At 61.7% G+C, this 21217-nt stretch overlaps 3 protein-coding genes across 3 annotated transcripts; 2 read left to right on the top strand and 1 right to left on the bottom strand.

Annotated features, from left to right (window-relative positions):
* The first annotated feature begins 6248 nt into the window (after positions 1–6248).
* Positions 6249–10058, top strand: KREMEN2 (kringle containing transmembrane protein 2). Its single transcript, XM_052635991.1, has 9 exons — positions 6249–6342; positions 6524–6698; positions 7638–7729; positions 7820–7944; positions 8150–8303; positions 8903–9235; positions 9304–9429; positions 9515–9593; positions 9848–10058. Exons 1-9 carry the CDS (start codon positions 6249–6251, stop codon positions 10056–10058), a joined length of 1389 nt encoding a protein of 462 aa, XP_052491951.1.
* Positions 10059–11800: 1742 nt separating this feature from the next.
* PAQR4 (progestin and adipoQ receptor family member 4) lies at positions 11801–15417 on the top strand. The gene is made up of 3 exons (XM_052656984.1): positions 11801–12049; positions 13344–13565; positions 13735–15417. Exons 1-3 carry the CDS (start codon positions 11884–11886, stop codon positions 14166–14168), a joined length of 822 nt encoding a protein of 273 aa, XP_052512944.1. The 5' UTR covers positions 11801–11883; the 3' UTR covers positions 14169–15417.
* On the bottom strand, positions 15138–19212 carry PKMYT1 (protein kinase, membrane associated tyrosine/threonine 1). Its single transcript, XM_052656974.1, has 7 exons — positions 18862–19212; positions 17522–18015; positions 16760–16866; positions 16476–16648; positions 16235–16392; positions 15334–15432; positions 15138–15255 (listed from the first exon to the last, which is right to left on the bottom strand). Exons 1-7 carry the CDS (start codon positions 19210–19212, stop codon positions 15144–15146), a joined length of 1494 nt encoding a protein of 497 aa, XP_052512934.1. The 3' UTR covers positions 15138–15143.
* Positions 19213–21217: the final 2005 nt, after the last annotated feature.

The raw sequence follows: 21217 nt of genomic DNA, 5'->3' as shown, positions 1-21217 counted from the left end.
CCAGCCCTCGTGGAGCTGAAAGAAAGGCCTTGGACCTCTGCTGACTCATCCCGCGTCCTCCCTGACTCGTTTTCACGAGCCGGGCCAAGCTGGAAGTAGAAGTGGCCCCCCAAACTAGGGCCACCTGGACACCCCCCCCAGACCATGGCTACCTTCCCAGGCAGGTAACTGACCCATTCCTTGACTGGACTGCCAGTTCCAGACCCTCGCCCACCAGCCTGGCCAGCGGTCATGGAGATGGCCCAGCAACATGACCTGATACCCACCCCACCTCCCAGGTAGGAGGCCCGTCGTGGCTGCTGGCCCCATGTGGGGCTACGTTTCGGACAGTGCTCTTGCCCCAGGACAGCGAACTGCTCTCGGCCAAGGCCAAGGCCGAAGACACAGCCCTGGGGGGAGCAGATACACCCCAATCCAGACCCACAGACAAGCACGCCCATGGCAGGCAGCCGCACCTGAACTTCAGTGGACAGGCACGTCTGTGCCACCACCAGCTGGCTCTCTGCTCAGTCTCTCACGAAGGGGAGCCTCACAGAGCCCCGAGGTGCCAGGCCAGAAGCACTGAGTCCTAGCAGCTAGCATCACCCCCGGCCCCACAGGGTCACCGGTCCCCCCGCCTCTGCAGCGTGTCTGCCCCGCCCTCTGAAGGGGCCCATCCATGAGGCCCCCTCACTGCACCTGCTCTGACCTCAGAGGGTAGGTGGCTGGTCCGTGTTGCTCAGACCGAGGACTCCCCAGTGGACGTGAATCTGACGCTGCGGCCGCCTGGGGTGGCCCCATAGCCACCCACGCCCGAGCCCCCGTCAAGTGGCCACTTCCGCCCCGGTTCTAGAGCCAGAGAGACGCCCCCGGCCTGGTGCCGTCTCAGAGGAAAGCGCGCAGGAAGCTGGCCCCTGGCAGGCAGCACCAGCGGGAAGCAGCCCTGCCCTCCTCCTGCCCTGTCTCCGCCTGGCTGCTCCTTCCTGCAATAAACCTCGCTTCAGTATGTCTTCACCACGTGGAGCTGGTAGAGTATTACTGTGTTCCTTTGGGCAACAGCACAACAACCTCTCAATTATGAAATTTTAAGTAAAAGTTCATAAGGAGAAGGGAAACTACCGACACGGAACCCAGATTTTAAAGACGAGGCAGGGGCGGGCTCTAGGGACTCCTGCCCGGAGTCCTGCCCCCAGGGGTGTGAGGCGAGCATTGCTGAAACGCTTCTCCCAGCCCAGCCCCCCGACCAGCCCAGCCCAGCCCCCACCCCCCCACCAGCCCAGCCCAGCCTCCTGCTCCCATGTCCTGCATCGAGATGGCTCTGGCACCATGAGTCACTAAATTCAGCGGGTGCATCTCAGAGCTGGCTCTCCTGCACTGACTGCCCCTCCTTGATCCTGGCAGACCTAAAAGGGACCCCCGGGTTCTCCGCACCCACCCCCAACCTCCTTCAAAGGCCCCTCAGCCCTGGTCCAACCCGTCCGCAAGGGGGTTGGCTCTGGGGACTGGACCTCAGTCCTCTCTGCCCAGCCACTTTCAGGGTTCGCGGTTTGTCAGCATGCAGCTCCAACCCCCCCCCCACCTTCTGCAACCAAGCCTGTGTGTCCTGGTGCCTCCAGGACCTTGGCCCCGGGTCTCCCATGGCCACCAGCCGAGCAGGGAGCAAAGGGGACTGTCCTCCGCTCCTCCGATGGCTCCACCACAGTAGAAACCCAGGGCCATCCTTGACACCATCCCGCTTGTCCCCATGTTCCGTCAGTGGTCAGGCTCTTTTCAGTAACAGCCTTATTGAGATACAATCCACGTAGCATCCAGCTCACTCACTCAAGTGTGTGGTCCAATGGCTGTTAGTATATTCACAGGGTAGGGTCTCCATCCCCTCTAACTCCAGAACATTTCATCATCCTGAAAAGAAACCTCAGATCTATCAGTCGACACTGTCTCTGCCAGTTTCCCTGTGTCTTCAGGTTGATGGGGTTCCTTCCTCCGGTGCTGAGAGAATTTGGGGAATCCACGTGTCTTAGTCTGCTCAAGCTGCCGTGATTATGCCATAGACTGGACTGGAAGGGGAGGATCTTAAACACCAGACATTTATTTCTCACAGTGCTGGAGGCTGAAAGTATGAGATCAGGGAGGGGACAAGTGGACTCAAACTCATGTCCATTGAGTCAGCGATGCCATCCAACCATCCCATCCTCTGCCGCCCCCTTCTTCTCTTGCCCTCAATCTTTCCCAGCATCAGGGTCTTTTCTAACAAGTCGGCTCTTCACATCAGGTGGCCAAAGTATTGGAGCTTCAGCATCAGTCCTTCCAGGGAATATGCAGGGTTGATTTGCAATCCCGTCACACATCTGTTCCAGGTGTTCTCTCCTGGGTGCCCATATCAGGTATGACTACCTGGTTCAAGGACCAGAAGTGAGAGGTACCCAAGGAAGTCTCTGAAGGCCAGGACAGCTGCCAGCCTCAGGCCTCAGCCGCACCACAGCTCTGCAGAGTGCAGTCTTTCATGACTTCCCTGCCACCTCAGGGCTCTGGAGGCCCTAGAATGACTCCTCAGCCACTTCCATCAAAAAAAGACTCTGGCTGCTGGAGAGGCTGTTCCTGGAAACTGTGGGACACTGGGCCTCAACTGAGAGAGTGATTAGTCCAAGTAGGAGATGGTGGGGGCCCAGATGAGGGTGGTGGCAGCAAGGATTAAAAGGGACAGGAAGTAGATGAGAAGTTAGGAGTTGAAGTGTGTCCCCCAAAATTCACATGTAGAAACCCTAAGCCCTAGAACCTCCACAAGTGAAAGTGTTAGTCACACAGTCATGTCCAACTCTTTGCGACCCCATGGACTGTAGCCGGCCAGGCCCCTCTGTCCATGGAACTCTCCAGGCAAGAATGCTGGAGTGGGTAGCCATTCTCTTCTCCAGGGGATCTTCCCAACCCAGGGATCAAACCTGGGTTTCCTGCATTGCATGTAGATTCTTTACCATCTGAGCCACTAGGGAAGCCCTGGAACCTTAGAATGGGACTTTATTTGAAATAGATCACGCCAGATGTGATTAGTCTAGACAGGGTCAAACTAGGGTGGCCCCTAGTCCAGTATGGCTGCAGTCCTTATTAAAAGGGGAAATTTGGACACAGGTGCTCCCACAGAGAGACGCATGTGAAGATGAAGGCAGAGATCGGGGTGATGGGTGGCTTCTACAAGCCAAGGAATGCCAAGACAGCCGACAAGGCACCAGAAGCTCAACGGGAAGCACAGAACATTCTCCCCCGCCAGCTCTCAGTAGGAAGCAGCCCTGGAGACAAGAACTGGATGAGGGTGAGAGGATGTATTAGTTAAGTTGCGCCAGCTGCTATAGCAAGCAAGGCCAGGATCTCAGTGGCTGAACACATAGATGTTAATGTCTCCACTCACGCAGAGCCCCATGCTGATACTTCTGGTTGGCAGACTCCTTGTATAAGGTCACTCGGAAACCCAGCTCCATCCCCCCTGCCCTGGGCCCATCTACATCCGTGCAGCCCAAACTTTAAGATCCGGGGAGCTTGTTGATGCAGATTCTGATGAAGGAGTTTAGGGGTGGAGCCTGAGAATCTGCATTTCTGAATTCTGCATTTCTCCCCAGGGATGACAATGCTATTGATCCTGGCTATTACTTTGAGTATTGAGAGTAAGAGGCATCAGCCCCCCAACCCCGACCCGCCGCCACCCCCGCCCATGCCTCATGGCCAGAATTCCTCCCTGTGGCCACACCAAATGCAAGGGAAGCACAGAAGTGAAGTTCAGCTGTCAGTGCAGGAGCTGGAGGAGGCAGGGTCAGTTGATGGCAGGGGGCAGGCAGGGGCCAGGCAGCAGGGACCCAGCTCTCCTGAGACAGCGTTGCTGCAGCAAGACCAGGGAGAAGTACTGACTGGAACCAGGGACCCTTGGCCAGCAGCCTTTCCGAACTCCCCAGAAGGGGGTGGGGGGCGAGGGCCCAGGCCTTCCAAGTTCAAGGTTCTGTGAGCCAACTGGGGCTGGAGCTGGCAGTGGGGGTTCTGCCCCTTGTCTTGGTGCCTGAGTTCTGGAACTCAGCACCCCCTTCCTCTCATCCCACACCCCTTTTGCAGGAGATCAGCCTGGCCTGGTCCCTGCTCCTGTCAGGGAAGGGCTCAGTTCTTTCTCCAGGTCCCCGCTGACCCTCTTTCTGCATGCAGAGTCCCGGTGGTCTTTGTCCTCCACCTCGCCCTTCTCTCATGTGACCCCTGAGAGTGAGGCTCTCCCTGCAACCCTGTCGCCCCTGCCATGGCCCAGGCCAGAGCCTAGGACGACACCATGGAGCCACGGCGGCCCCCAAGCTCACAAGCGAAAGAGAGAAGGGGGCCCTGGTCGATGGGTGTTACTGCTCCCTTAGCTGGGTTCACCTGTGCAGAGACCCCCGTCCAGTGCTCAGCAGAGCCAGGAAACTGGGAGGCGAGAGGGCTCCCCCAGGAGGCAACCAGGGCGCTAGCCTCGTCAGCCAGCTTCTTAGAATGCTCGCCGCCCCAGCGTGACACATGCACTCCCCCACCAGCACGTGCGCGCAGTGCCTGCTAAGTCGCTTCAGTCGTGACTCCGACCCCATAAGCTGTAGCCTCCAGGCTCCTCTGTCCATGGGATTCTCCAGGCAAGAATACTGGAGTGGGTTGCCCTGCCCTCCTCCAGGGGATCTTCCCGACACAGGGATCAGACCCAGCGATCAGACCCGCCTCTCTTCTGTCCCCCGCCTTGGCGGGCGGGTTCTTTACCACTAGCACCACCTGGGAAGCCCGCTAGCCTGAGGCACTGACCTCCAATCAGAGGTCTTCAGGGGTCCCACCACCACCACCACCAGCACTCTGGGTTTCCTAGAATCTTCACTGCTGCCCCCAATCTTCCAGGAGAGACAGGGGGAGTGTGGATACTGACAGGGTGGAGATAGGTCCTTCCAAGCTGGGCAGCGAGGTGGGGGTCTGGTGAGGGGTGGGGAGGCTGCACTGGGGGGCAAAACATCTGGGCGACTGGGGCTCTGGGCCCCCCATCTCCTTCCCCTCCCCTCCCCCCTACCCCCCCTCCCCCGCCGCGCTCTCCCACGCACCTGCGCTGGCCTCCCCCCAAGCCCTGGGGGTAGGCGGCGGGCGCTGCTGGGAGATCAGAGGACTCGGAGGAGTTGGGCCCAGGGGGAGGGGGCGGGGAATTTCCCCCCACGCCTGCCTGGGCCTGCTCCCCTCCCCCTCCCCCGCCAGGTCGGGGGGGGGGCCCGCTGGGGGAATTCCATCTCGCTGCGAGCCCAGGCCGGGGGTCCTGGGGAGAGGAGGAGGAGGAGGCGAGGAGGGGACAGGCTGGGACCAGGGGCGCAGCTGCCTTCCTCCCCAGACACCAGCTGCCCCTGCCTGTCCCGGGCTGAGCCGTCCACCCTTCCAGCTTGTCGGGCGGGTGAGGGGGCCGGGAGTGACGCTTCCCCAGGCCCGTCGGGAAGGGAGAGAGAGGCGTGAAGATCCAAAGACGGTGTGCGTGTGAGCGTCTCACCATGAACGGTGACTGAGTGGGAAAGCGCGCGCACTTCATTCAAGGCTGGCTGTGAGCAGGGGACGCTGGCGAGTCCCGGGACATGTGGCCCCGGGAGACGGTCCTGCATCTCCCCCTTTAGGGTCCTTCTGTCCACCAGCCCGGCCGGTCCTCCTGCACACGCTCCCACCCGAACCTTCACCGATCCGGGGAGGGGGAAGAGCGTGGGCGCGCCAGGCCACGGAGGGTCCCGGAGATGGGGGGCGAGCGTGGGAGGCGTCTGGACCTGCTGCCTCGGCTCCAGTCTCGGGCGGGGCTTCCCGGCTTCAGGGGGTGGGGTGCGGAGGGAGGGACCCAGGGGGGAGGAACGCGCGGAGGGACGCGAGGGGGGCAGGAGCCGGCGCGTTAGAGACCTGGGCGAGGGAGACTTAGAGAGCGAGGCGCAGCGGGAGGGGGCGGGTGTGGAAGCCGAGGCAGGACCCCGAACCCCGAGAGGCAGAGACCGGAAACGTCCCTGACCTGAGATCGCCCCCCCGGGGTAAATTCCCGGTTGGGTCGGGGCAGAGACGCCTTCAGGGCCAGAAATCTCAGGAAGCAGATACCCCTGGGCGATACGCCCCCGCCCCTCCATCTTCTCGCCCCGGACCCAGAGCGGGCCCCAGAGAGGGACGAGGACGGACTGTCAGAGGACAACGCCCCTCTCCTCAGACGCCTGGGAGACCCTGGGGGCGCCGAGGGCCTTGCGCGGGCCAGGGCGACTTCTCTTCGGTTGGGGGCGATGGGGACCCGGGCCCCCAAGGCCCTGCTCCTCCTCCTCTTGCTCCGGCTGTTGCCGCCACGCGGAGCCTCGGCGGGGAGCCTGCAGAGCCCAGGTGAGTCCCGGCGCGGAGAGTGGACCGAGGGCCGCACTCCCAACTCGGCCTGCGCGCCTAGAACCCGACTGCCCAGCTCGCGAGGGGCCAGAGCAGGTGGAGGCGGCAGTCGAACAGCCCTCGGAGGGTGGGGAGAAGGTCCGGGCGAGGGTCAGCTTCAGGGCCCTCCGTCCGCGTGCAGGCCTGTCCGAGTGCTTCCAGGTGAACGGCGCCGACTACCGCGGCCACCAGAACCGCACAGGCCCCCGCGGGGCCGGCCGCCCGTGCCTCTACTGGGACCAGACGCAGCAGCACAGTTACAGCAGCGCCAGCGACCCTCAGGGCCGCTGGGGGCTGGGCGCGCACAACTTCTGCCGGTGAGGGGAGGGGCCTGCGTGGGGCGGGGCTGGTGCAGGGTTGAGGGCGTTGTCCTGGGGCCCGGCCGCGGCGTGGGCGGAGCGGGGGTCTCCGCTGGGCGGGCCCAGAAGCCACCCGGACGGCCTGCTTGTTCATTCGTTGTCATGTCCGACTCTTTGCGACCCTGTGGGCTGCAGCACACCAGGTTTCCCTGTCCTTCACTGTCTCCCGGAATTTGCTCAAACTCATGTCCACTGAGTCGATGATGCCATCCAACCATGTCATCTTCTGTCTCCCCCCTCTCCTGCTCTCAATCTTTCCCAGCATCAGGATCTTTCCCAATGAATCGGCTTAAGGACCTAAGGGCGGGGCCTGAGTGATGAGTGGAAACCTTTTCTGACGTGGGTCAGGCCTTAGGAGTCCAACTTTTTGCAGAGCCTCAGATCAGACCTGGGCACCAAGGCGCCCATGAGGACGGGGCCTAGTCAGAGGGCAAGCTCTAGAGTGAGGGCCGAGCCCTTAGCGTTCAGCTCCTTTGAGTGACTGAGGGATTGGGGGTTCAGAGCCATAGCTGTGGTCTGAAGCGGCGGGGACCGAATTAAGTGGGAGGGCACTTCCCTGCTGAGCTTAGGGCTCATCACGTCTGCTTTAAAGCAGGGTTCCAAGACAAGGGACAGTGGCTGAGGCCCAGGGCTGAGTGGGGGGTGAACACAAATGGCCTGGAAGTCCTCATACATGAAGTCATGTCTGAGCAACAGCTGAAGACCTAAAATCAGCCCCCCAGGGCCCCTTTAACGACTTCCCACCATGCACTGGGAAGTTGACATCCATTCTGGTGGGCAAACCAGGATTTGCTCTAACACACACAGAGGCCATTCTGCAAATAAGCTGTGGGTCAGGGCCTGGAATTCATGGTTCTTGGGACGACAGTATCCCAACGATTTCTCCCGGGCCTGCAGTAACCCAGATGGTGACGTGCAACCATGGTGCTACGTGGCCGAGACAGAGGAGGGCATTTACTGGCGATACTGCGATATCCCCACGTGTCACAGTGAGCTGGCTGGGCTTGACAAGGGGGGCGGCCGGGATGGAGTTCGCTTTTGCAGGCCCCACACTGAGCCTGACCCTGCTACCCCCTCAGTGCCTGGGTACCTGGGCTGCTTTGTGGACTCCGGGGCACCTCCGGCCCTCAGCGGCCCCAGTGGCACCTCGACAAAGCTCACCGTCCAGGTGTGCCTTCGCTTCTGCCGCATGAAGGGCTACCAGGTACTGCCCACCTGCCCAGACTAGTGACCCCTGACCTTGACCTCAGCACTCAAATCAACATCGGACTCTGAGGCCAAACCTTGATGCATGCTGATTTCCGAACCTTCAGCCCTGATTCCCACTTCCGACCCCTATCCCTGGCTCCCACCACCCCACCCCCTCCCCCAGCCCCTGTCTGGGGGAGTCACCCAGTCTGTGCTCCCAGTTGGCAGGTGTGGAGGCCGGCTACGCCTGTTTCTGTGGCTCTGAAAGCGACCTGGCCCGAGGACGCCCGGCTCCAGCCACTGACTGTGACCAGATCTGCTTCGGCCACCCGGGCCAGCTGTGTGGTGGCGATGGGCGCCTGGGTATCTATGAAGGTGAGGAGTGGGCAGGGATGAGGGGCCTGGGTGAGGGGAAGAGTGACAGGGGGAGTTATCTGGGAAGGGAAGGCATGGGTTGAGGGCAGGGCCTGATTAAGAGATTAGGTTGAGGACTGGACCAAAGAAGGGACTGGGCTGAATCTGGGGGTCAGGGCTCTGGGGCTCTAGAGGAAGGAATTGTTTGAGGTCAAGACTAGTTGTTAGTCACTCAGTCGCGTCCGACTCTTTGTGATCCCATGGACTGTACCGTGCCAGGTTCCTCTGTCCATGGGATTCTCCAGATAAGAATACTGGAGTGGGTTGCCATTTCGTTCTTCAGGAGACATTCCCGAACTAGGGATCGAACCCTGGTCTCCTGCATTGTAGGCAGATTCTTTACCATCTGGGCCACCAGGGAAGACTAGAGGAGGGGGCTAATGGTTTGATTAGAACGGGTTGGACGGGGCCGGAGGAGGGAACTAACTTGGCTGAACTTGGGATTGAAGAGGGTACTGCGGTCCCGGCCCAGCGGGGGAAGGGGCGGGGCTTCTACATAGAAGAGAATACAAGGAGAAGCCCGCGGGCCGCCGGATTCTGACCGCCGGCCCCGCCCACAGTGTCCGTGGGCTCCTGCCAGGGGAACTGGACCGCACCCCAGGGTGTCATCTACTCCCCGGACTTCCCGGACGAGTATGGGCCGGATCGTAACTGTAGCTGGGTGCTGGCCCCTCCGGGCGCCGCGCTGGAGCTCGCCTTCCGCCTCTTCGAGCTGGCCGACCCGCGTGACCGGCTGGAGCTGCGCGACGCCACCTCGGGCAGCCTGCTCCGCGCCTTCGACGGCGCTCGGCCGCCGCCGCCGGGCCCGCTGCGCCTGCGCGCCGCCGCGCTGCGGCTCACTTTCCGCAGCGATGCGCGCGGCCACGCGCAGGGCTTCGCGCTCACCTTCCAGGGTGAGGCCCCTCCCCACCCCGCCTCGGGCCTTCCGCTCCGCCGGCCGGTCTCACACCCCTCTCCGCAGGGCTGCAGGACGCCGACGCCGACCCGGCGCCCCTCGAGGTCTCGACTCAGACCCCAGCATCGCCCCTCGACGGGGCCAACGTGAGCTGCAGCCCCGGGCCTGGCGCTCCAGAGGCCTCGATGGGGGGTGAGACGGGCGTGGGAGGCGGGAGCGAGTTTGGGGGCGTCAGGCCCTTCCAAGCCCCGTGCTCACCGCCCTCGTGTGCCCGCAGCCCAGGTCTTCTCGACGGTGACGGCCGTCTCGGTGCTGCTACTGCTGGTGCTGTCGCTGCTGCGCCTGCTGCGCGGACGGTGCGCGCTCTGGGGCGGGGCCTGAGGGCGGAGCCGGCGGGGAGCCTGTCACCCCGCCCCTGTGGCCCCGGGGCGTGGAGGGCCCTCTGGGACGCTAGGGTACACGATGGGAAAGGGGCTGGATGGAACTCCTGGGTTCTTGAGGGACGAGGCCTTGGGTCCACAGAGGGAGTCGCGCGTGGGATCACAGGCGAAGCGAGGTGCTGAAGATGAGGTTGATTGGAGGGTTCGGCTGACGTCTGCTCCCTCTCTAGGGGCTGCCTGCTGGCTCCGGGTAAAGGGTCCCCAACGTTGGGGCCTTCCCGGGACCCCACAAGAAGCTGGGCCGTTTGGTACCGCCGGCCTCGAGGGGTGGCCCTGCCCTGTCCTCCCGGGGACCCCCAGGTTGAGGGTTTAACCGCGAGTTACCGGCCCTTGAGCGCCTCCAGCCAGAGTTCCCTGCGTTCACTCATCTCTGCTCTCTGACTCGGGGACCCCCAGGGTCCACTGGATCTTCCTGCGGCTGGATGGACTCCGCAGACCCTATGCCACCCTCTGTGTGCCTTGGCCTTCTACCCCTTTGACGGCAGCTCTAGTCATCTCGAGGAGGCCAGATGTTGGACAGGAAGCATCTGGTACTATTGAGAACTTGACCTGACCCTCGGGGTCCGGATGGTCAAGGCCAAAGGACAAGAGGAATCCTGCTTCCCTTTCTCTTAGACCTCGGTTGGTGGGTCTTTGAGCCCTGTTTGGGGTAGTTCTGGACTATGCCCAAAGTGAAATGTAAGAGGTCAACAAAAGTGGTCAAAAGACCAACCATAGACTTTGAATAAAGGACCTGTTTTGGTACAGGGCACCGGAAACTCTTCTGTGCGGGAGGAGCTATGTTAACGAGGTACTGTGCCTAGACTGGTTGTGGGCAAATTAAGGGCGTTCCACGGAAAGAGTTTCGTGTAACCGCCTGGAACGCAGAGATAGAGAAACCGAGGAGGCGGAAGGATGAATGGGCGGGATCCTGAAGAAGGGGAGGAGGTGGAGGCGGAAGAAGGGATACCTTCGTGGATTTGATTTAGAATGAACCCTGCGGGGCAAGGGAGGGGAAGGAAATGCTGAACTTTCTTATTTCCTGCTTTCTCTTCCTGCCGGTCCTAGGCGGGGCGCAATATGCTTCAACAGTGAGCGAGTATCGCCCACCCCTCATGGTTCAGCGAGGAAAGAACCCGCCTGCAATGCAGGAGCCGTCCATGCGGGTTTGATCCCTGGGTGGGGAAGAGCCCCTAGAGGAGGAAGTGGTCACGTACTCCAGTATTCTTGCCTGAAAAATTCCATGGACAGAGGAGCCTGGCGGGTTACAGTCCAAAGGGTCGCAAAGAGTCAAACACTACTGAGCGCGCCCGGGCGCGCATGCACACACAGACACAGACACAGACACACACACGCTCAGAGAATCCTGGCCCAAAGGCAGGTCCTCAATGGAGGGCACCGGGCAAGTCAGGCACACCCTTAGAGGCCCAGCTACCTTGGCGCGCCTTGCTGCGCTCCGGTGGTGGCGCTCAGGCTCTAGACCTCCTGACCCGTCCGAAAGTCCCGGGCCGGCAGCACCTTGGACAGAGCCCAGGCTGTGGGGACTGGGCAGGGTGGCCGGGCTGTATCCTAGAGGGTGAATGCCCAAGGGTGGGTCGACCCTGGGGCTCGCGCGGAAAGCCCGGGCGCGCACTGCAAGGGAACGCGAGGCTCCCGGGTCACTCTGACAGAGCCACCGGGACTCAGAACGTTGCGTCCCAATCCAACAGGCACCCCATGCAAGTGAGACTGGGACCTAAAAAAATTATGCTAAGAGGGTGAAGGCCTGAGCTGCCGCTGGAGGAACCTCCCCGCCAGCCGCGCCCATTGGCCCTCGCAGCTGCAACGTCAGGAGCCCGGAGCGCGAAACCCTGGGCGGGATGACGGGGGCGAGCAGCTGGGGCGGAGCCTGGCGTCCCCTCCCATGTCCGGCCGCGCCCGTCCTCCGGGCCGCCGAAAGAAAACTGCCGCCGCCACGAGCTGTCCCTGCAGAGCGCCTGCCCCAGCGGAGCGGGCCGCGCTGCGCTCCGGCGCCCTGCGCGTCCCCGGCCTCCGCCCCAGCGTGGGGTCGTCAGGCCCGCGCGTGCGCAGCGCGCGAGGGGCGCCGGCCGGGACCCCCGGGCCAGCGCGTGCGCGGACAGAGCCCTGAGAGGGGGGCGGGCGCCCGGACTAGGCTCCTGGTACGGCGGGCCCACTGAGGAGACCCGGGGGGCCAGAGGAGCGCGGACCGACCTCGCTGGACCGGGCCATGGCGTTCCTGGCCGGGCCGCGCCTGCTTGACTGGGCCAGCTCGCCGCCTCACCTGCAGTTTAACAAGTTCGTGCTCACTGGCTACCGGCCAGCCAGCAGCGGCTCGGGCTGCCTTCGTAGCCTCTTCTACATGCACAACGAGCTGGGCAACATCTACACGCACGGTGAGCCGCACCCCGCACCCCGCACCCGCAGCAGCCCTGTCCGCGCCGGGGCCGCGGCCCGAAGGCCGAGGAGAGCCCCAGCGCCCAGATCCTTGGCTGTCCCGGCCCTGGCACGGCCAGGAGCCGCAGTGACAAAGCTGCCATTGTCCCGGACGTCGCTACCCGCTTCTGCAGCCCCGGGGGCAGGCGAGGGAAGCGGAGTGGGGGACCCAGTCCGCTTAATCCTTCTGAGCCCTGGGAAGACGGAGCTTGGTGTCCGGCCACTTCGTAATCCCTGCGCCCTGTCATCTTCTCCCGCCAGCACCCATCTCGGAGATGGGTGTCGAAGAGGGGCCCAAGAGAGGAAGTCAGGCCGGGCGGCTCTGCCGCTCAGCCGTGGGGCTCCGCCTGGTGGCGGCTCCTTCCTCCCCCCGCAGTCGCCGGGCCCCTCCTCCGCTGCCCCACCGAACCGTGCTGACACAGGCCTGCCCGTCCTTGGCCTGCCCCGGCAGACAGGTGGCTGAGAGAGGGGCGCTGAGTGCGCTGGGCCTGGCCTTCGTACCTGCTCCCTGAGGGAACTCTTGGCCCCGCCAAGAGTGGTCAGTCAGCGGCCCCAGTCCGCAGGCGCTGAACTCTGACTGCTGTGAAGGCAATTCCAAAGCGCCTGCAGGAAGTGGTAGGAATGGCCCTGGAGGCCTGGGCTGGGAGGCATGGAGCTCCCCAAAAAGGTGCTGGGGAAGGAGACAGAGCAGGTTCTTTCAGCCCCCTCCCCTGCCTCGCCTCGAGATGACAGAAAGTCCCCCCCAATTTGTCTGGTCGCTTCTGGAGAGGAGAGGGCACAGGGGTTGGGAAGAGCAGGTGGACTGGCCCTGGCATGTTAGCATCACCCACATGTCCTGTTCAGAGCTCAGCTTGGGGTCACGCCTCCTTCTGACTTCTGCTGAAGTCAGGTTTGGGGGTTGGGGCCCCTGCTCTCCAGGGAATCTGCCACAAGGGTGAGAGCAGCTTCGGAGTCAAGACTGCCTGGGCTCTGGGCTACTTCCATTGCTTCCTTGCTGGGGTCACCTGAGGCAGTGACAGTTTCCTCACCGGTTAGTGCGGATAAAGGTCTGTCCTTCCAAGAACTACTGTGAGCTCTGCTAAATCAAGTGACCAGAAGCCCAGGGCCCGCCCCTGCCCAGGGCCGGCCAGCAGCTGACCCACAGGACCTGTGTTGCGCTCACCCCACCGTGCTGTCTCTGGACTGGGGCCTCCTTGGGGACTGCCTTGTCCTCAGTGTGAAGGTGTCTGATGGAAAACTGTCTCCCTCCCCCAGGACTGGCCCTGCTGGGCTTCCTGGTGCTGCTGCCCATGACCATGCCCTGGGGTCAGCTGGGCGAGGATGGCTGGCTGTGGGGCACACATTGTGTGGCCTGCCTGGCACCCCCTGCAGGCTCTGTGCTCTATCACCTCTTCATGTGCCACAGAGGGGGCAGCCCTGTGTACACCCGGCTCCTTGCCCTGGATATGTGTGGGGTCTGCCTCATCAACACTCTCGGTGAGCAGGGCATGAGGTGGAGGGCGGGGGCTTGAAGGACGGGAGCTGAGGGTTGGGTCCACTCACGTGAGCCCTGGGTAGAAAGGGCAGGAGTCAGGAAAACTGGAAGCAAGAGGGCAGGTGGACCCGCAGACTGACGTGCCCTCTCCCGCCTCTCTCCTCTGTACAGGGGCCCTGCCCATCATCCACTGCACCCTGGCCTGCCGGCCCTGGCTGCGCCCCGCTGCCCTGCTGGGCTACACCCTGCTGTCGGGTGTGGCTGGCTGGCGGGCCCTCACCGCCCCCTCCACCAGTGCCCGGCTCCGCGCCTTTGGCTGGCAGGCCGGCGCTCGCCTCCTGGTGTTTGGGGCCCGGGGAGCGGGGCTGGGCTCCGGGGCTCCAGGCTCCCTGCGATGCTACTTGCGCATGGACGCGCTGGCACTGCTTGGGGGGCTGGTGAACGTGGCCCGCCTGCCGGAGCGCTGGGGACCCGGCCGCTTCGACTACTGGGGTAACTCGCACCAGATCATGCACCTGCTCAGCGTGGGCTCTATCCTCCAGCTGCATGCTGGCGTCGTGCCCGACCTGCTCTGGGCTGCCCGGCATACCTGCCTCCCGGACTGAGCCACCTCCTGCCTGCCATGCCCTCAGGCTTCTAGGGCCAACGGGGCAATGCTTCCGTCTTTCCGCTGGCCTGCAAGCGGATGGCTCCCTGGACGCTTTGCAAATGGGACTTCCCAGCGGGGGCCTCCGTCTGTTCATCCTGTCTTCCCTGTGGACTAGCTGCTTCTACTCACACCTTGGAGCTCCAGTGGCCCTGCCTGCCTTCTTCCAGGGAACTTAGTCCTACTGCGTAGGTTGAAAGGCAACCTTCCTTTCTGTGGGCCTCCAATTACCCTCTGTGTGACTTCTGAGAGTTAGGCCAAAGGGATAGTTGTGATCCTGCCAGCCCAGAGCCATCGCCCACCCTGGGCCTCCTCGGAACCTCACGGCTGCCCAGCCTCCTGCCCTTGCTTCATGGCCTCTGTCCATCCATCCTGTGTGCCAGCCCTCCCAGCAGCCCGAGGTTCACCCACTGGTTTTCCCTTCTGTCCGGAGACTGTGGATTGAGGGGTCTGGGCATCAAGACTAGACTCACCCCCGGACCTAAGAGCAGGAGGGCAGCTGCTGCTTTTTCCAGGCAACTGGCACAGAGACCTAAAATGCGGGACGGCATTTAGGCCCTGCTGGGCTGAGGGCCCACCCTCCACCTTGAGTGAGTGCTCTGACAACTGACCTGCCCACCAGCAACACACCTGCTCAGGAACGCTGCCCCACACAGGCGGTGGCTCCCAGTTCATCTGCTGGCCTGGGGCTTGGGGACTTGCAGCAGAGCTCAGCCTGTCCCTGGGGCCTCAGGCCCTAAGCGATGTCAATAAAAGGGGGCAGGAAGCACTGTGTTGCCACAGAAGCAAGCTTGGGTGCGCCCCAAGATTCAAATACCTTTTATTAGACAGCCAGGCAGAAGGGACCACTGGAGTCCACACAGGGACCCCAGCCTCCAGGAGGATGGAAGGGAGGGGCTAAGAGGTTAAAAGCACTGAGCCTGGGCCGGTGGGCTTAGCTCGGGCCCAGGGAGTCCTCAAACAGGCTGAGGAGGTTCCGAGGTTCAAAGGCAGGGAACGTGCCCCGAGGGGGCTCTGAGTCAATGTCACTGAGGTCCAGAGCATCCCTGGGGGCAGGAAGAACAGAGAAATGACTCAGGGCCAAGAGCTGCCCCCTCCCACCCCAGGACCCTGGGCCAGCTCACCTCGGCGTGTGCCTGCTCCGGGGGGCAGGGGAGCCACTGCAGGGGGTGGAGGTGCTGCCAGCAGCCCTGTCCAGGACGGCCTCTGGTGACAGCGAGGGCCTGGATGGGGTTGGGGGGGTGGGGCCAAGACCAGCAGGCTGTGGAGGGGAGGGCACCGGAGCAGCAATGCCCACCCGTCCCTGGGCGGATCCGCCTGAAGCAGGCGGGGGGCTGGTGCCGGACAATGGGTGTGTGGTGGAGTTGAAAGAAGGGCTTTGACAGCTTCCAAAGTCCACCTGACCGCACACAAAGGCCAGCTCTGTCCCTTAGAGCACGGAGGCTCTGACTGAGCTGACTCTGAAATGACCTTGTGGTAAATGAAGCTCATCTGGCAGTCTGTCTGTAACATGCTCCCGTGGGTGAATGGCGTGAACCCTCCTGAGAGCTGCCTGCCCCGAGCATGTGCTTTCCTTTGCAGTAGTTTCTTAATTACGGCCTGTCACTTGGCCACCAGGCACCTGGGACTAAGGAATTCCTCCTCCCAGGGAAGGGGCTCACCAGGCTCTGGCGGTTTTGTCCCCCAGAGGAAAGACGATGCCTTGTCTTCGGGTGGCGGGGGTGTCTGCAGGGGTGGGGGCTGCACCGCCCGCCTCTCAGCAGTGCGGTGGGCCCCGCGCAGCCCCCCAGCGTGGCAGCACCCTCAGTGGGAGGCTGCCAGTTCTCTGCTCAGTACAGACCCTGCTCCACGCACCAAGTTTAGAAAGAACTGCATTCAAACTAGGCCAGGCCACACCCCCACCAGCCTTGGTTTCCTTCCCCGGGCTTGAAGGGGGCCAGGTTTGTGGGTACGTTCCCAGTTCACCATGCTGACGGCTTTCCCCCCTGCCCTGCCCTCAGCCGCCCTTCCCGAGTCCTCACCCACCCTATGCTGTCGTCGTCCCAGGTGTTGGAGAGGCTGCGGTCCAGGAGAAGGCTACAGGGCGGCGACCCGGGTGGGGTGGCCGGTGGACCCGGGGGCTGCAGCCAGCTGGCGGGGTGCGCCAGCCCGTGCCAGAGCCAGCAGAGCAGGGAGAGCAGGGCCTGCAGGGATAGGGGCTCAGGGGAGGCTGGGCAGGCCCTGGGCAGGGAGCGGAGCCAGGCGGCCCGTCACCCTCCCCGCTTACCTGCCACAGGGCCCAGCCTCGACTGAGGGCCTCGGCAGCCATGAACCACAGGACGCTCCAGGGCCGTGGCTGCCTGAGCACCGGCAGGGCCAGCAGGGCCTCGGCAGTGGCCCGCAGCTTGGGGTCAGGCTCCAGCATTGTGACGAGGACAGAACGCAGCTCAGAGGACAGCCCTGTCCCCGGGCAGGGCCATGTCAGGGGTGGGGCCTTGCACCTCCCAGCCCCTTGCCACCAGCCACCCAGAGCCTGTCCTCCCTGCGGCAGCCTGTCCTCCCCCGACTCACCAGCCGTGAACTCAGGGGGCAAGTAGCCCTGACGCAGCCGCTGCCAGCCCTCCCCACCGCGGGGCAGCTCCATGTTGCATGCCACCTCCAGGATGGTGAGGCCCAGGCTGGGGGATAGGGACAGAAGCGGGGCGGGGAGGGCCATGAGACGCAGAACCCAGCAACTCGGGCTGACCCCACGGAGAGGGCTGCTGGCCTCCACCGTGAGCCAGTGCCCTGGGGGAGGAGGGGCTGATGACCACTTCATCGAGCGTGGACCCCCGGGCCAGCACGGCTCACACACCACCATGGTGAGTCCTCCCAGCAGCCCCCACCCCCATAGGACTGGCACTCTGGTTGCTAACAGTGACTTAACACTGAGGCTCTCCTCGTCCTGTTGAAGTGACCAGGTGCTACTGTCAGAGGCAGGGCAGGGGTGACTGGCTTGGACCTTGGAACCCAGCACCTGATCCAGGCCCAGCTTTACAGCCTGCTAACTGTGGACTTGGGGAAAGTCTCTCCACCTGCTGTCTGTTCCCCTGTAAATGGAGTAATATGGTCCCTCCCAGGGAGGTGTGATGAGGCCAGTGAATCACACAAGGTGGCTCTTGAGGCTTCTCTGCTTCGACAGCCTAGCTCTCCAGGCCCTCTCGACTGGAAGGCGGGACCTCCATCCCCAAGGCAGGGTCTCCTGGCCTGAGACCAAGTCTTCCTAACTCTGGGCTGGGCTGGTGTCCCTCTGCTGACCATGCCCCACCCACCAGGAAGCCCCCCAGCTCTCACCTGAACACATCTGCTGCAGTCCCGTAAGAGCCCTGGAGCAGCTCGGGGGCCATGTAACGGGGGTCTCCCTCCTGGGCCTCACTAGCTCCCGACGCGCCCAGCTCGACCAGCAGCCCGAAGTCGCCCAGCTTGCAGCGGCCCCGGGGCCCCAGGAAGATGTTGGCGGGCTTGACGTCCAGGTGTACCAGGCCCTGGCTGTGCAGGTGGGCCAGGGCCAGCAGGGTATCCCGCAGGTAGCCCCACACCTGGGTTTCGGGCAGGCTGGCGCCCCAGGCCTCGCAGTGCTGCTGCAGGCTGGGCCCACACAGCTCTGTCTGTAGGTACAGGATGCCACCCTCCTCCCAGGCTTGCTCCAGCCGCACGCAGCACGGGTGCTGCCCCACCTTCTCGTGGCCGCCCACCTCAGCCAGCTTGCGGGTCCGGTCCTTGGGGCCCCGGAAAGGCGACATGGAGCGCTTCACTGCGTAAAGCCGGCCGTCTTCCTTGGAGCGCACCTGGAAGGGAGGGGGCACAGCCACTCGGGACCACCCCAAGGTTCGGTTAAGATCTCATTGTGCGGGAGGTGTCGCATGGCAATCACTTTAGAGGACCCCCTGTGCGTGCAAGAGCAAAGCTGGACAAACCTCCACGCCACGTGCCAGTTTGCTGGAGACCCAGCAATGGAAGAGACGGGGCAGACCTCTAAGTACTGGCCTGGGAGGATATGTTAGATGAAGAAGCTGCCTAGAGAATAGCAAGGCGGTGTGGTCTGCATGCAGCCTATGAAATGGCTTTGTCTCTATGTAGTCAACTCCAGAGAAAAGTCTAGAAGCAAGACCCCCACCTGACAATCATCTTAGTTTCCTCCAGAAAGGACAGCTGACCTAGGGGCTCCTGTTTGTACTTTTTAACAAAATTGTCTTCATGTAGTACTTGTGTAAGGAAAACTACATTTTAAAGTAAATATACATGATTGGAAAATATATTTTAAGGAACAAAAGGTGGCATGGAGGAGTTGCCTGAATGCTTGCGGCTGGAGGGAGATGCGGGGGAGTGGTTCTGGCTCAGGGGCCAGGTAGAGCTGCCAAGACCCCCAGACGGCTGGCTCCGGGCAGGAGATGGCAGGCAGGAGCCACCGCAAGGCGTGCCAGGCTCTGGACAAGGGGAGAGTGTGTACTTAGGGGCCTCAGAGGGGCCTGTGTAGGGGGGTATGAGAAAGCAGCCAAGTCCAGCACTGAGGGGAGCCTGCCAGCCTGTGAGGGGGGCCGTCAGGGGAGGGGGGTAGCAGGCTCCCTGGACACCCTCCCACCCTGGCTGGGGGAGGGACCCCAGACAGACCCACAGAGCTGTCACCAACTCACCTTGAAGACCTCCCCATAAGAGCCATGGCCCAGGCGGCCAAGCCTGTAGAAACTCTGCTGGAAGAAGGACTCCGGTCGGCTTGGGTCATATCCGGGGCTCTGCAGGGGCTCAGAGGCCTGGTCCTGGAACGACACCCGCCGGGCGTGGGGCTGATGCCAGCCTGGGGTCCGAGGAGGGAAGAGGCGGCTGACGGGGATGCTGCCCTTGGCAGGGGGCCGGGGTGGGAGGCTCCGGCTGAGCCCCCTGGGCCTCTTGAGGGAGAAGCCAGGTTCTGCATGGCGGAAGTAGGCTGGGACTGGAACAGGGGTGCCACCCAGGGGTGGCGGGGTGCCCTCAGCGGGCATGAGCATGTCCAGCACAGGTGCCCCGGGAGGCAGAGTATGGTGTGTCACTCAAATGGCGCTTGCTCCTGCGGCCCCAAAGAGGTTGCAGAAGACAGCCACGTCGCACCACACACACGATCCGCTCTAAGCACGGAGGCCGCGGCTCCTCGAACACCTGCAGGAAAAGGTATACAAATGAGGGTAGAAAAACAAAACTGAAAACCACAGCGTCCTGTCCTGGAGGCGCCTACAGTCCGACAGAGGTTAACCGAGGCAGGTTCTGAAGCCAGACTACCTGTGTGCACAGCCCTGCCTGGTTTAGCCTTAAAATAGCCAACCTTTGGGAATTCCCTGGCAGTCCTGTGGTTGGGACTTGGCACTTTCACTGCCGTGGCCCAGGGTCCATTCCCTGGTCAGGGAACTAACATCTCCCACACCACATGTGCCGTGCTGTGCTTAGTTGCTCAGCTGTGTCCGACCCCTTGCGATCACATGGACTGTAGTCTGCCAGGCTCCTGGGGCCTGGCGAAAAACATTAAAAAAAAACAAAAATTAAAACTTAGGAAAAAAAACATCCAACCTCTTCCAAGACTGTAAGGTAAAAATATTAACACAGGCCCACTACCCCTTATCTCCAATTCCAAAGGAAAAAAGAAAGTCTGAATTCCAAATGTCTTTCTTGTTTCCTTTTTCGTAGTTGAGCTGCTAAAACTCAGTTAGTGGGGTTTCTTTCCAGCTCCATGTGGCAGAGGCTAAGCTTCCACTGAGTGTAGCAGAGAAACTAGGGCTCCCTTCTTTCACCAGCCACTCATGGGGCAGAAACTCTAATTGAGCTGCAGGAAGCTGTGATACAGGAGCCCAGCAGTTCAAGTCCCAGCTCATTCCTCAGGAGAAGATCCCACACTAGCAAAGGCCAGCCAAGAAGGCTGGAGGCTACTGCCTCACTCTCAGGCAGCAGTGATATTCAGAGACAGGCTCCACTGTCCATGCCCCCAGCTCAGAGATTCTGCCCAGGGGAGAGGCAGGTTAGGAAACAGAGAGCTCCAAAGCTCTCTCTGCAAAAAACTGACCTGACTAGTAACAGAGTATGAGAAGTTCAAGCCTAGAGGTACTCTCAAAATCAATGGAGGCTTTGCTAATAAGCAATTAGAAGGAGGCTGGTACTTCCATTAGTACTATTGGCTGAACCACAGGCCAACTAGTGTACCGGATAGAACTAGGGAAAGACATAGCTAAGATGAGGCTTCCTGGGGTCAGAACAAACCTTCAGTCTGGAACTCCAAAGATACCCCTTTAAAGTCCAGATTTGATTTGATCAGTCCGTGGAGCAACTGATGCTCCAGGGCATTGTCAAGAACAGTAGAGCAATCAGCCAGCAACTGGTGGGGCCTGACAGCTGGGTATGATCAGGGAAAAGACAAACAGAGCACCCCTAAAACCACTAGTGTCCCAGGGTGACTGTGCACAGGCGCAAGGCCAGGGCCTCTGAGGAGCAAAGTCAAAGGCTTCACATTGCAGAGTAAAGAGACATCACTGTTGTGGTCCGGCTGGTCACTAAACGAACAAGCAAATAATCCCAAGCCCCAGATGCAGAGTGAGGAACAAATCTAAAATATCCAGTTTTCAACAACAAATTACAAAGCATATAAAGACATAGGAGAGTGTGACCCATACACAGGCAAAAAACACAGCAGAATCTGCCTGTGAGAAAGACCAGATGTCTTTAACAGACAGACTTCATAGTTGTTCAGTTGTGTCTGACTCTGCGACTCCCTGGACTGCAGCACACCAGGCCTCCCTGTCCTTCACCATCTCCCGGAGCCTGCTCAAACTGATGTCCATTGAGTCGGTGATGCCATCCAACCATCTCATCCTCTGTAATCCCCTTCTCCTCCTGCCCTCAATCTTCTCCAGCATCAGGGTCTTCTCTAATGAGTTAGCTCTTCACACCAGGTGGCCAAAGCATTGGAATTTCACCTTTAGCATCAGTCCTTCCAATGAATATTCAGTGTTGATTTCCTTTAGGATTGAC

The sequence above is a fragment of the Budorcas taxicolor genome, chromosome 2 (assembly GCF_023091745.1).
Source record: "Budorcas taxicolor isolate Tak-1 chromosome 2, Takin1.1, whole genome shotgun sequence".
In the NCBI taxonomy this organism is placed as follows: domain Eukaryota; kingdom Metazoa; phylum Chordata; class Mammalia; order Artiodactyla; family Bovidae; genus Budorcas; species Budorcas taxicolor.
The sequence above is the reverse complement of the archived record's forward strand: the minus strand, read 5'-3'. Positions and strand labels throughout refer to the sequence as shown.

What these genes read in the sequence shown, in the direction of transcription:
- KREMEN2 (XM_052635991.1), top strand. Translation starts at nt 6,249, where the DNA reads ATGGGGACCCGGGCCCCCAAGGCCCTGCTCCTCCTCCTCTTGCTCCGG. An exon ending in GCGCCTGGGTATCTATGAAG is followed by an intron (nt 8,304 to 8,902) that starts GTGAGGAGTGGG and finishes CCCCGCCCACAG; the next exon opens with TGTCCGTGGGCTCCTGCCAG. An exon ending in CTTCGCGCTCACCTTCCAGG is followed by an intron (nt 9,236 to 9,303) that starts GTGAGGCCCCTC and finishes CCCTCTCCGCAG; the next exon opens with GGCTGCAGGACGCCGACGCC.
- PAQR4 (XM_052656984.1), top strand. Translation starts at nt 11,884, where the DNA reads ATGGCGTTCCTGGCCGGGCCGCGCCTGCTTGACTGGGCCAGCTCGCCG. An exon ending in GGGCAACATCTACACGCACG is followed by an intron (nt 12,050 to 13,343) that starts GTGAGCCGCACC and finishes TCCCTCCCCCAG; the next exon opens with GACTGGCCCTGCTGGGCTTC. An exon ending in CTGCCTCATCAACACTCTCG is followed by an intron (nt 13,566 to 13,734) that starts GTGAGCAGGGCA and finishes TCCTCTGTACAG; the next exon opens with GGGCCCTGCCCATCATCCAC.
- PKMYT1 (XM_052656974.1), bottom strand. Translation starts at nt 19,212, where the DNA reads ATGCTCATGCCCGCTGAGGGCACCCCGCCACCCCTGGGTGGCACCCCT. An exon ending in GCCCCCTGAGTTCACGGCTG is followed by an intron (nt 16,649 to 16,759) that starts GTGAGTCGGGGG and finishes GCCCGGGGACAG; the next exon opens with GGCTGTCCTCTGAGCTGCGT. An exon ending in CGGAGCAGGCACACGCCGAG is followed by an intron (nt 15,256 to 15,333) that starts GTGAGCTGGCCC and finishes TCCTGCCCCCAG; the next exon opens with GGATGCTCTGGACCTCAGTG.